Below are 14,239 nucleotides of genomic sequence, written 5' to 3' on the forward strand. Positions count from 1 at the left end.
TTTATTGAGTGGAAATTGGGGCGGGGGGGGGGGGTCTCCTTAACCGAGGAGAAATTAAATGAGTAAATGAATTGTTGGCTTTTCTCAACCAGAGAGAAATTACGCCAAGTGATGAAAAGTATGGTGTCTTGACCTAGGAGCCATGACCTCAAAGAGCGAATGAGAGCTTTTTCTGCTGAGACACAGGAACGACAGACCAGCAATCCACATGGGAAGACATTTTTATAAACCGTTGAAAGGCTGGAATGCTAATCGATGTTCTTTTATTTATTTTTTTATTTTATTTATTTATTTTTTTTTTTTTTACAAAGGAGTCACCACATATCAAGGCCCAGAGGCCACTCAAGGATAAAGGTTATGAGTGTACAGAAGTCATTGAAACAATAGCATAGTAATCATTAGTGAAAATTTGATATAATCAGATTATCTAAGAGGACGGTTTAATAATAAGAACTTGTTTATGTTGGACTTGAAGATGACAGTCTGCTGGCAAACAGATCAGCAGAAAAGAGTTCGACGGGCAGGCAGTTCTAGGAAAGAAGTTTTGTTCATGGAATCCATGTTTAGGTTTAGGCATCAAAAGAGATTGGTGGAAATTTTTTGTAGTTGTTTTGGCTTGACAAGTATTTTTTGGGAAATTATTGGCAAGGCAGGGGGGTGGGGTGGCATAGATTGGATATCAGTCAAGCACTTGCCATGAAAATAACGATAGAGCTGAGACAAACTCAGAACATCTATTCTGTGTGAAAGAGGTTGTTGCAAGGAAGAGAAAATGGCATCATCTACTAGATTAAGAAGCCAGTTTTAAATTCTGTTAAGACAGGACAGCATGCTCCAAGCAGCTACTACCAAAATGTGGCAATAGTACTCCATCCTCGAACATACTTGGCTCTTATACAGGTAGAGGATTGCGCCGGCAGTGAGATATCTTCTGGAGTGGTAGAATGATTCAACTATTTTTCCAGCAACCTCGGCAACGGATTTGATGTATGTGCTCCATTTCAGATCAAGAATGAAGGTCAAACCAAGACGCTTGTCTGCACTGAATATCACTGTCGCATATTCTTGTTTGATCAAGTCACCGTGTCGAATTGGACAACTGCTAATCCCATTCGAAAAAATAAAAAATGCAAGCAGGGTTCTAAGAAATAGTCTGGCACTTTTTAAAAAACTATACGAAATTCAATCTTGAAATTTAACAAAATCAAAAACAATATCTATAGACTGTTATACAATCATGTTCTCTTTTATTAACCAAAGTTATTTCTTATTTACTGACAAATCCACTAAGACACCAATGTTTATATAAAGGTTTGTTTAAAAAGACAATCATAGAAAACATCTCCCTTTACTGTCCAGACTTTATTCTTTGAAGTCATCAGATCTAAGCTTGACTTTAAAACTCATATTACACATTGCATAATTTTGTTAACATTTCTCTCCATGCAACACATATCCTCAACCCTCAATATCCAGCTTTATCTTCCACACATCATCACATTGCATACACATGCATGATAGACTCCTTTTTTAGTCAATTTTGGTAACGCTCTGCTATGCATATTCATTCTTTTGCGGACGGATATCTCCATCTTCATAGTTGTTGTTTCACCACATTTTGGCCAACTTATCCTCTTGCCTTCTTCAGATGATTAACTACAATGGGATAGGAATGCTGAGTCTTGGAACTGCATCCCCAGTAATAACTGCCTTCCATAGTTGTTGTCTCACGTTTTGGCCAACTAATCCTCTGGCCGCTATCTTCAGACGATGCTCATCTGGAACTGTAGAGACTCAACGCCTCTAACCACTGTGCCATGGGCCCCGAAAGGCAATCAAGGTTGAATTTTTATGGTTTTATAAATCCAATTTTTGGGTTCTTATCTGGTTTTCCATTGTTGGGTATGTACCGAATGGCTATTATATTTTTTTGTTTTTTGGAATCCTTTGAGATGAGGCTTCATAATTTGTGATTTCATTCTTTTGCGGACTCTTATCCTCATCTTCATAGTCGTTGTTGTTGTTTCACAATGTTTCAGCCAACTCATCCTCTGGCCTTCTTCGGTGCCTATGGCAAAGTATTCATCTCTACAGTTCCAGATGAGCATTGCCTGAAGATAGCAGTTTCTAATCCTACTCAAAGCAGGCCTAAGGATTAGTTGTCCAAAAATGTGGTTAAGATAACAACAACTATGGAAGGCAGTTATTACTGAGGATACAATGTGCATTTTTCCATTCCGAATTCCATTTGGATGTCTCCGTCAAAGATTCTGGTTATGTCTATTAGCATCTCTAGTTCCTTTTTTGTTTCTTTCAAAAATTTTCAAGTCGTCATATACATTAGATCGTTCATTCTTTCATCTGTATGAGTAAAATTGTATCTGGCTCGGCATTTCCTTAATATATTGTTAAACTGCATTATGGCTATGATGAACAGTAGTGGTGATAGGGAATCTCATTAGAAAATACTTCTTTGTATTTTTATCTCAGTTATGTATTGTCCATTAGCTTTTAGTTCAAATCTCCATGTTCTCATTGTTTTTTTTTTTTTTTTTTTGTTTTTTTTGATGATCTTGTCTGATATTCTGTACATCCTCAAGCATTCTATTATCCATACGTGAGGGATCTTGTCATATGCTTTCTTGTAGTTGATCCATGCCATGGCTATGTTTTTTTTCCTCTACTTTTTACCTCTTCAGTATCCTTTCATCTATATATAGTAGATCACGTGTTCCTCTTTTCTCTTTTCAGCATCGTTTTTGTTTCTCAGGAAGTAATTCACAATTATTAAGGGAGTGCTAAATGTGTTTTCTTAGTTGTGCTGTTTAAATTTTCCACATGGTTGGTAAGCAGGTTATGGATCTGTAGTTGCTGGTGGCGGTTCCCTTTTCATTGTCTTTTTGTACCAGTATCGTTCTCCCTATTATTATCAGTAGTAGTAGTATTTACTCACTAGGAGATCTTACATAAATAATCACCAGTAATTACTCATTGATAATAACTGTAAAATATTTTTGACTTGTAATGGGGGTATGAGACGAATGGATTCGCCAATCATTTTTATAACCAACGGCTGTGCTGAACAACCAATGAAAACCTTTCAAAATCATTATAAAAATTGTCGAATTTTGGATTCAATCAGTTCGCCGTTTACTACGTCACGGACCGCATTAAATTCTTGGCCGCCATCTTGGTTACTGATCTGAACTACGCCGCCATCTTTGCTCAACACAATGTCTCAAAACTTAACAACCGATGATGTTCCCTGATGACAACAATTCTCCCCAGATTTTAAAAAAATATTCTCCACCTTTACAAATGAATTTGCGTTATCACAACAGCTGGTTGCCATTGATTTCTCATTGGAAATGACCACTGGTCTTTACTGGAATTTGGATAGCAATAAGCCTGCCCAAGGCCCCAATTCTCATTACATTCCTCCATTTGAAGTATGGTTAGTGCTTTCTCTCTTCTGTCTTTCCATCATCCTTGACCTTTCTCGATTTGGTATGGTGTTAGTCTGTGTCGACACTACATATACTTTATTACATGTAGTCAACAAAATTTAGGTTTTTTGTTCTTTTGTCTTTATTATCATCATGACTTTGTTATTATCATCATGTTCTAATCAGCATATTAGCATCATCATCGTCGTTTTTATCATCATCATCGTCATGTCTTAATCAGCATATCAATCATCTTTATTATATTCAGTCTTCATCATCGTCTATCATAATCATCATACCTTAATCAGCATATTATCATCATCTTTATCAGCATCATTATCTTTATTATCAGCATCATAGTCATGTCTTAATCAGCATATAAATCATCTTTATTATCATCATCATCATCATCTATTATCATCATCGGCGTCATTGTCTTTATTATCATCGTCATGTCTTAATCATCATCATCATCAGTATCATCATTATTTTATCATCATCATCATCTTTATCATTATCATCATCATCTTTATTATTATCATCATCATTATTTCTCCTCTATTTCCTTACAGGTTATCACATTACACCCTTACTCAGAATCTCTGACAGGTTTGTTCAAGACTATTTTTATTACCTTCCAGAGTACCCTTTTGGGGGAGCTGGATTTCCTGCCTCCTCATGTAAAACAGACTTTAATCCCGGCTAATTGCCACACTTCAACAATGATGGATGTGACACAATTTCTCTGATTATACCATGACCTTCTCGCTCTATACATATTATAACATGAGACTACGGGGATTTATAAAAACAAAAACTGTAGATGCTATGCAATCTGGTGACATTCGAGTTCTGTAGCAAAATATCACAGCACCCCATGAGACCTGTCACACCTCAAATGTTAGATGTGAAATAGAGTATTTTTCATGATGCGGTTTGAAAATACTCAAATTATGACCTTAAAATACATATATTTTTGTATATAAAGTTAGGTATGTGTATATGTCGTGTATGTATATTTACAAAAAAGAAAAAAAGCTACTCAAAATCTCCAAGTAATTAAAAAAAATAAGACGAAAAAATTTATGCTTCATCATCATAACAACGTTTCTCATTTTACTAAAAATCTAATATATAAAAGTGTCTAATATATATAAGGCAAAATGTGTGCGTGTATGTGTGTTTGTATATCTGCCAAAAACTTTCGACACACGTAACGGATCCTGACAAAACCGGTATCGCTTTAAACCTTGGTTTTTCGAACGACAAATATAAAAAAATTGTCCAAAAAACATTCATTCCTTCACCCTCAACTCGCCCGTTTATCTACAAGGAGGAGTCGCTTTTGTTGGCAACATTTTTGCAAGCTATTGTCTCCGTTGGGTTGACCACGCTTTATTTCAACACTCTTGACTTGCGGTTTAGCCATGGACGCATCGGCTAAGACATTACATATTTTTTTTCCTCCTTTGCGTTACAGGTTCGAGCTTCCCCTTGCTACTACCACCTTTTTTTTTTTACAACACCTCTCTCCACCCACACTGCCTACTGTTGTTTTCATTCCCTTCCCCTTGCTACTACTACTTGTTTTTTTTTTGGGGGGGGGTCCTTACTATACCACCAACACACACCCAGGCAACACCGGGTACCCCCACTAGTTTCATATATTTCTCAGTCTGCTTGTTTCACTTTTTCTCTAAAACTACTTGGCCAATCTGGTTAAAATTTTGTATGAACTTTTATTATGATAAGGTGCTGCGAACTAAGTTAAGGAATTCTACATTAATTCTAGAAATTTTTTCATTAAAAACTGTGCCGATCTGGCTGAAAATTCATATGGACCTTTGTTATGATAAGGTGCAGCAAACTAAGTATTATGTTATTCGTTCGATGCACAGTTAAAAATTAATAGAGATTAGTATTTAATATAAAAATTAACCAAAATTTAAATATTAGGTTGGTGCAAAAATAATGTTTTTTGATGTATATCTGATAAAAAACATTATTTTTGCACTATACGGGCAAAAAGTTTGCCAGTTATATTTTTTTTTTCTGCCTCCTTGACATCATCATTTAGTGAAATGTCTTTCCCCTCATCTGTCTCAATTCTATCGTCTTCCCCTTCTCTCTCTCTCTCAAAAAAAAAAATCAATGTACTTATAGATTAAAAAAATACTTGTCAGATTCCCAAAATGAAGATTAAAAAAAAGCAGTTTCACAAAAAACTAAAATTAAAAACTTAACACAACAATCGTGTTTAACTCATTAACTGAAAATGTTCCACATTTAACAAACTTCCAAACTGGAATATATTAGTGTTGAGAATATATTTTTTTTTTATTAATAAATTTTAGCAAAGTACATTATTATATTGCCAATAACATGGTACAACAATAACAAAAGAAAATATGCATCAAGTGTGCTTGAAACCAAATGACAACATAATATTAGGAAAATAAACAAGCGCACTTGATACATATTTTATTTTATTCAAATTAAAACAACGTTTCTATATTGAACTCTCATTCTTGACGTTATTCTCGCGTTACCTGCGCAGAGTTCAACCAATTCAAAATACAACCGCCAAATACAACGCGCGGCTCTATACAGACTTCTTTCTCCAAATTTACAACATGGCAAGGAAGAAGAAAAAGAAAAAAAAGAAACAAAGAACACACTGAAGATGAAATCTACCTTCGAAATATATTTGTGATAAATTTCAAACAAGTAAAATATTTGTTTATTTTCTAATATTACATTGTGATTTGGTTTCAAGCGCACTTGATGCGTATTTTATTTTATTCAAATTAAAACAACGTTTCTATATTGAACTCTCATTCTTGACGTTATTTTTGTTTGTTTGTTCCTTTGCAATGGTACCAGATGGCATGGGAGTCCAGGAGAGATTTAAACCATACCAAACACGGTTCGAGCATAATGGCCACGTTACACTGGGTTGTTTTATATTCACAGGCAAGCAAGAACATGGGTTCATAATGACAACGATGACAATAATGATCTATCTTGGCCTTCGGGCCGAGATCAAAGTGTAGTATCTGTCCTGCAGATGCTGCAAGTGAAGACCATATGATAGATGCATAAAAAGTTTAAAAAAAAAAAATAAATAAAATAAAATAAAATAAATAGAATTTCGGAAAATCAAATTTTGCATACCAAAGATTGTCATTGTCTTCGATTAAGAGGGTAGATGCTGATCCACCACCAATGGGCTTTTTCTTCTGGGTGGATGTCGGCCTCATAGTGGTCGATGCACCAATTCACCTTATGTGCTATTCAGCACGAAACACAGCGTCCCTCTGGAAGGAAAAATGAAAAAGAAATAATTTAGCATGAGATACAAAATAAATAAAATGACAATCACATCAAAGTGCAACAAAATATTTGTGTGTGTGTGTGTGTGTGTGTGCGTGTGTGTGTGTGCGTGTGTGTGTACAAAACATATGGCTGTGGATAGCTATTTTATCTAGAAATAAACAAATATGTATGTTTGTATATATATATAATATATATATATATATATATATATATATATATATTTGTTAACTGGGACATTAATGTATATGTAAGGGAGAAAACCCATGCATATGTAATATGAGGCAACTCTTCAAGGCTCAGAAGGACGAAATTAAATACCAGTAAATACAGTAATCATTAAAAAGTCACAACAAAAATATTACATTATCTACAAATATACGTGTGTGTGTATATCAGATAGTTTTTTAATATATTTCAGGAATGCATGTTGAAAATGTACACCTTAAGTCGAAGACAAGGCTGATGATGGGAAGAATTTAAGAATTTCCTGAAATATTGCAACACAAATATGATATATATCATTTTAATTGAAATTCATTCTTGAGATAAGTATTATTTATAAATTTATTTATTGCGGACTATTATCCTCATCTTTCTTAGTTGCTGCTTCACAACGTTTCAGCCAACTATTGCTCTGGCTTTCGTCAGGTGATAATTGTGACGGGATAAGAGTTCTGAATCTCCTAACTGCATCCTCAGTAATTACTGCCATCCATAGTCGTTTTCGTCTCACCACGTTTTTGGCCAAGTAAGCCTCTGGCCAGCTTTGGGTAGAATCGAAACCACTATCTACAAACAATTCTCACCTGGAACCATAGAGATTCAACATCTCTTATCCACTGCCCTTTAGATTATAGTTTCTTTTTAAAATTAAAAGTAATGCACAAGTGAATTAACATCTGTTTCTTTATAATTTATAAAAAGTTATTCAGAAAAAAAAAAATTAAAAAAATGTGCTGTGTTGAATTTTCATTAAAAAAATCTAAATGTTTTAATCAATTAATTTAGCTTTAAAAGTTTAAAAAAGCATTTGCTAAAAAATTGTTTTAAATTCGTCATTATTTATCTTATTTCATTTTTTATTCATTTTATTTATGTCTTTGAAAATTTTTCAACTACTGTGGAATTCTCATGGGTTCTGCTAGTTAGTATTATTAAGAAAGCAATGGAAACAGAGACTGGAGCTGACAGCTAGAGGACAGCACCTGACTCAGATAAAAAATAGAGAGAGCCATCTTCCAAGGCGACTGTCACGATTACTGTTTATCGTAGCCATGATGCCACTCAACTACATACTAAAAAAATGTAATGCCGGATACAAGTTTACAGACACAGAACAAAGAATAAACCACCTTATGTATATGGATGACCTTTGAAGCTGATTGCTAAAAGCAAAACAAAAACTGGAAAAGCTGATAAACACAACCAGAATATTCAGCCAGGACGTTGAAATAGAATTTCGAATTGAAAAATGTGCATTATTGGGAGATGAAAAAAAGAAAACTAGAGACATTAGAAGGCATGAAACTGACCAATCAAGAAAAGATAAAAGTTCTCAGTGAAACATGACACTTACAAATATCTAGAAGTGCTTGAAGCATACACCATCAAATCTACTGAAATGAAACAGAAAATTGGAAAAAGAGTACCTGAGAAACAAAACTATACAGTAGATTGGTTGTTTTTGTTTTACGGCATATCAACCCTTTTTTTAGGTTATTTAATGCTGAATCCAGTGATTTTGAAGAAAAAGGTTTTAGTAGAATATATTTGTTTTTTCAAGTCGGTTTCTATTTAACCCATAGTTAGGACCCTAACAGGTACTACCACTCTGGGTCAGAATGGACCTGGGAGCAATGGCAATTAAAGGGTGGCTCCACACTCCCCAAAGCCCGCAAGCCATCAGATATAGTTTAAGGTCATATCCAGAATCTATATAGTAGAAGTCTAATTAAAGGAATAAACATCTGGGTGGTATCGCTAATGTAGTACTCTGAACCATTCATAAACTGGATTAAAGAACTTTAGCATTTTGATGAGGAACCTAATTTTCAGAAGAATGTCCGATGGGTAGCTATTCTCTACAAATCCTGCAGATGAAGAATTTTCAGCGGAAAGCTGTTCTGTACAGGTCCTGGACTTTATAATTTTGCAGGCAAAGAGCAAAAGATCTTTCTCGTGTTGACCTAAAAAGATTATGTGTTAAAATGCTAGAGATTCAATATTTTTATGGAGCAACTCTGGTTTCTGATTGGTTGCTAGTAGAACGTGACTCCATTTGATTTGTCACTTCCTATCGCCAGTGCTTATAAATAGAACCTTCCAATTTTCGGTGATCATATCCTTCTCCTCATATAAAAAATATTGCAACACTAATGACAATGCATGTAGTTAATTTTCAGTTCCAAACACTATAAAAAAAATTTAAAGAAGGGGTGCAAGGAGATAATGTACGTACGGACATGATATTACTTTAGCATATGATTATAGAGAAGAATACCAATTTTGAGACATGAAATTATTTCCCAAATAGAACAAGTTTGTGTCATTTTTATGCCTCTTCCTCCAAACATGACTATATATTAGGTGCAATATAATAATTGATCGCGAATTGACTCAATGATAATAATAAATACGAAAAAACATTTTACAACTGAACAATGCCGGACAGTCTGCTAATCTTCTATGATGTAAATCTCACCTGTCTATTTAAATGTATGTATCTATGTCTGCCTAAAACTTTTGACAGAGGCGACGGCTTTTTATACGAGATCGGTATTGTTTTAAAGTTGACCCTTCGGACGACAAATATAAAAAAAATTGGCTAAAAATATTAATTTCTTCGCCCTCAATTAGGCACTTTTCTACAGGGAGGGATTTTTTTTTTTTGCCAATATTTTCGAAAGTCATCTTTTCTTTTCGATTGACTAGCCTTAATTTAAACCTTCACCACGATGGACGCAACGGTAAAAATGTCACTTTTTTTTTTTTCACATTCTTTTCCTCCTTCATGGTACGGGTTCGAGCCTACCTGCCTGCCTAATATTGCTTTTTTTTTTTTTTTTTTTTTTTTACTCAACATACACCTCCAAAAGCCGGGCAACGCCAGGCACTCATGTAAGTAAATAATAAAATAGAAGAGATAAAAAGTGTGAAACATCCTTTTTTTTTTAAGCTTCTCTCTTTCGTAACTAGTTTAATATAATTGAAAGAAAAAACAAATTTAACCTACTTTCAGTGTTATTTTTTAAACAATTACCAGTAAGAAATAAAAAAAGAAAAATGAAAAAAAATGAATAAAAAAATATAAAAAATGAAAAAAGATTTAAAAGAAAACAAAAGGAAAGAAAACAAAAAGAAAAAATAAATGAAAGAAAAGAATGAGAAAAAGAAACAAACAAGAAAAAAAAACAAATGAAGAATCTAAAAAATGTGGAAAAAAATGCAAAAAAGAAACAAATTAGACACAGAAAAAAAAAATTGAAGAATAGAACAAAATGAAAAAAAAAAAAAAAAATTTCTAAAATGATACTCTCCAAGACTTTTTGAAGCAATGAATCTATTCAAAATGCCAATTCTACCAATGACATAAAAGTTAAAAAATAAAATAAAATAAATAAAAGACCACATAAAAACTCGACAAAAAGGAATGTATAATAAAAGATAGCGGAGGAGGGGGGTCTCAACGAAATGAAATTGAAAATAATTTTAAATAAAAAGCAATTCTTAAAAATTAATTACATTAAATTGTAATCGAAAAATAGGTCAGCGCAAATCGGGTTTAGGTTAAACGATGGAAGATAAAATCCGCAGATGTTAATTTGAGAATTGGATCTTGGATTTCAATGACTTCCATGGAACAAATCAAAAGCCATCACCACAACTATCTCTCCTCTTGGTGCAAAACATATTCAATGGTCTCACAGTATGCGAGGGTGATCGAATGCCGGATGTTTGAGGGAAGACGAAATGTGACCTTGGTGAGTTGAAGAAAAAAACGCTGATTCTAAGAATGAATGACAATTCTTTTAACAGGTGACAGAATTATACTCCCTCGTCGATTCCTATGCCACTGAATCCTTAATAAAATTCACAATCCTTTCTGCAATCCAACCCTATTTGATACTTCACCCTATGTCTGACTTGTCTACCAACCTTTTACTTATAAACAATTTTTTTGCACCCGTTTTTTTTTGTAATGGATGACGTCATAAATAATTCTTAAAAACTGTTCGAATTTTATTTCATTCCAAGGATTTGTAGGTTAATTTCAAGAGTTTTGTTTTGTACATACGACAAAATGGTCGCCGTTTTTAGTGCTGACCAGACTTAATGTTGTTTAACTTGGCAATTTTATGGGAATCATGCGACAATGTGATTATAGCCGTATGAGTGATAGAGAAAGAAAGAGGAATAAGGAGAGAGCGTGAAAAAGAGAGAGCATAAGAAAGAGCGAGAGAAAAGGAGCGAAAGAAAGAAAGCATGAGAAAGAGAGAGAGGGAGCGTGAGCGTGTGTGAGAGAGAGAGAGGGAAATAAAAGCTTCACTTCACCCATTTATTAGTGGCAAAACTCAACATCGCTTAACTTCTGTGTCTACAATCTCGGAAGGTGCTTTCACTAGTTGACTACAAAATAGTCGTCTTCAAGTCCAATGTAAACAAATTCTTGTTGAGTCGCCATCTTAAACATTGAACTTCTTTCCAATCACCACCATCATTACCAATCATCACCGTGTTGTCCCGCCGTTTACGTGACACTCACTTAACCCTCATCCTCGAGTGTCTGTCGAGTGTCGAAGCTTTGGTAAGTGGTGACACTAGTATAAAAAAAATCTCCACTTAGGATAGTCCCTATAAATCTGGCCCCTATTCACAATATGTCTCAAGTGACAATATGCCTTGTTTGGGAATGAAATAAAAGTTAAAAAACATAAATAAAAAAATAAAAAATAATAATAAAAAAATATTATTATAATAATAATAATAATAATAATATTAATAATAATAAACAACACAGAGGCGAAAACACCTTGTTGGACATTAGCATCGACTTGCAGTCTATTTCTTTGTTAGATGAAAGCACTTATGTGTGTGTGTGCACTTAGGTAGACATTGTTTGCTAGTAAATACTTCAGAAATTGGTAACAAGATGAGTGGAGACTAATAGTGTTATTTCAGTGATTGGTCATTACTTCATTACTAGTTAAGGAAATGTACAAGTGGGAACTCAATGAGGGGGGTATTGGGTGGAGAGGGCGAAAGGACAGAAATAGAAAGTAAAAATAGAAAAAACAAATAGAGACATAAATAAAAGAAAAAAGGAAAGAGATTAGAAAAAAAACGAAAGTAAAACAGAAAAACGACAGATAAAAGAAAAAAAAACGAAAAAAAGAAAAACGAACGAAAAAAAAGCGAACGAAAAAAAAGGCGAACGAAAAAAAGAAAAGGAGAACGAAAAAAGAAAAGGAGAACGAAAAAAGAAAAGGAGAACGAAAAAAGAAAAACGAATGAAAAAAGAAAAGGCGAATGAAAAAAGAAAAGGCGAACGAGAAAAGAAAAGGCAAACGAAAAAAGAAAAGGCAAACGAAAAAAGAAAAACGAATGAAAAAAAAAGGCAAACGAAAAAAAAAAGGCGAACGAAAAAAAAAAGGCGAACGAAAATAGAAAGGGCGAACGAAAAAAGAAAAGGCGAACGAAAAAAGAAAAGGCGAACGAAAAAAGAAAAACGAACGAAAAAAAAACGAACGAAAAAAAAAAGAAAAACGAACGAAAAATAAAAACGAATGAAAGGAAAAATGAACAAAAAGAAAAACGAAAGAAAAAAGCAAAGAAAGAAAAGAAAGGAAAGAAAACGTAAAACCATAAGAAAAAGTAAAACATAAGAAAAAAGAAAATTGAGGAAAAGGAAGGAGAAAAAGAGAAAGAGAGCAGAAATAAAAAGACAATAATAGAAAAGGAGAAAGAAAAAAAGGATAAAGAAAAGAGAAAGAATAGAAACAAAACAAAAGAAAAATGAAGAAAAAAAAAAAAAAACATAAAACTACCCAAAATAAATTGAATTTGCCCGTGTGGAACAAATCGTTGGAATCTTTCAATTTAAAAAGATTTCTTTATTTTAAAAACAAACAAAAACTCTGCCCCACTCCCTTTCGCCTCACACAAGTCAAAAGAATAGAGACACTCAGATTTCAAATGAAATTCCAAAAGCTGTTTGGGCGCTTCAACACACACGGACGGACGGACGGACGGACAGACAGAGAAAGAAACCATCTTTTAAACTTCTTGGCTTAACATTCAGACAATGTGAACTGGACAAACAAATACATTGAAGACATTGCCAAGGCTGCTGCAAATAATGCGGGCTCCCTTTATCATACTATAAAATTACTCACAACAGAGAGTATCCCATATCTTTATAAAGCTACAATTCAGGCACGGAGAATTGTTGCCACATCTGGACTCGTGCATCTAGCACTAGTCTTTCCCTCTTAGACTTCAAAAAGAGCCTACAATAGGTTCCACACTATCAACCAAGCTTCAACCTCTGTCCCATCGTCACAATGTTGCATCATTGTGCTTGTCTAAGTGTATTAATGGAATATGCTCTAATGAACCCATAGCACTTGTGCCCCATCTAATCCGACAAGCACCAAAATACCACCCCCTCACTGTTGATATCGCTAGATACTGGAAAGTCTTCTACTGTAATAGTTTCTTCCCTCAGAATGTTAGACCCTGGAATTCCCTCCCTGTCAAAATAAAAGCAGAAAAAGGTTTATTTTTAAATAAATTGAAGAATCAACACGAACAGCCAATCCTTTTCCACATGAAACAAACATTTTGTAAGCAATGTCGAATCCCCCCCCCCCCCAACAATGCACCCATGATCTGGCTGCCATTGCGGGCAGCCAGATCATGGGTGACCACGCAAGAAAAAGAGATCGCATAGTAGTTAGTAGCAAATAAAGGGACTCAGTCATCAACCAAAAGAGGGAGAAAAAAAAAAAAAAAAGATTTGGTGTGAAAAGATTTACAAAGTTTTTTGGATTGATGCTGCCGTTGGAACAAGACGTCCGAACATCGCTCCGTATTCCCACACTACGTTAAGCCATGCGCTTCTATCATGCACGCGGGATGATAGGAAAAGAAAAGGAGAACTGTTATAAGGACTTTTAGGTTGAATAAAAGCCTGCAGTATTATTTTGAGAGAGAGAGAGAGAGAGATCATGTTGATCCCGTTGAAAAGGACGTCCTGCTAATCAAGATTTAAATCCATAGCAAAAAAAAAAAAAAACAAAAAAAAAAAAACACGATGCGCCCAAAATCAACTGAATGGAGATGACTGCAACAGAAAATGGGCAAAGCTGCCTATGAACGTTTATATGTAGCAGAAATGGGAAGATCTCTGGAAATACCTGTTTCGGTTAAAAGCCGAAATACATACAAGTGTATATGTA

General features: G+C 34.3%; 1 protein-coding gene across 7 annotated transcripts in view; it reads right to left on the reverse strand.

Annotated features, from left to right (window-relative positions):
* LOC145259781 (uncharacterized) overlaps positions 1-14,239 on the reverse strand; it is a 353,454-nt gene that overhangs the window by 35,609 nt on the left and 303,606 nt on the right. For 6 of the 7 annotated variants that reach the window (XM_080117540.1, XM_080117545.1, XM_080117541.1 and 3 more), the window contains exon 2: positions 6,621-6,763. In XM_080117540.1, coding sequence (XP_079973666.1) covers positions 6,621-6,706 — 86 coding nt within the window. In that variant the 5' untranslated portion in view covers positions 6,707-6,763. Of the gene's footprint in view, positions 1-6,620; positions 6,764-10,523; positions 10,992-14,239 lie in introns of those variants that run through there. The other variant, XM_080117542.1, reaches the window with a different exon arrangement.

Source organism: Euprymna scolopes, chromosome 35 (assembly GCF_053919585.1).
Source record: "Euprymna scolopes isolate OS-2025 chromosome 35, ASM5391958v1, whole genome shotgun sequence".
NCBI classification, from domain to species: Eukaryota; Metazoa; Mollusca; class Cephalopoda; order Sepiida; family Sepiolidae; genus Euprymna; species Euprymna scolopes.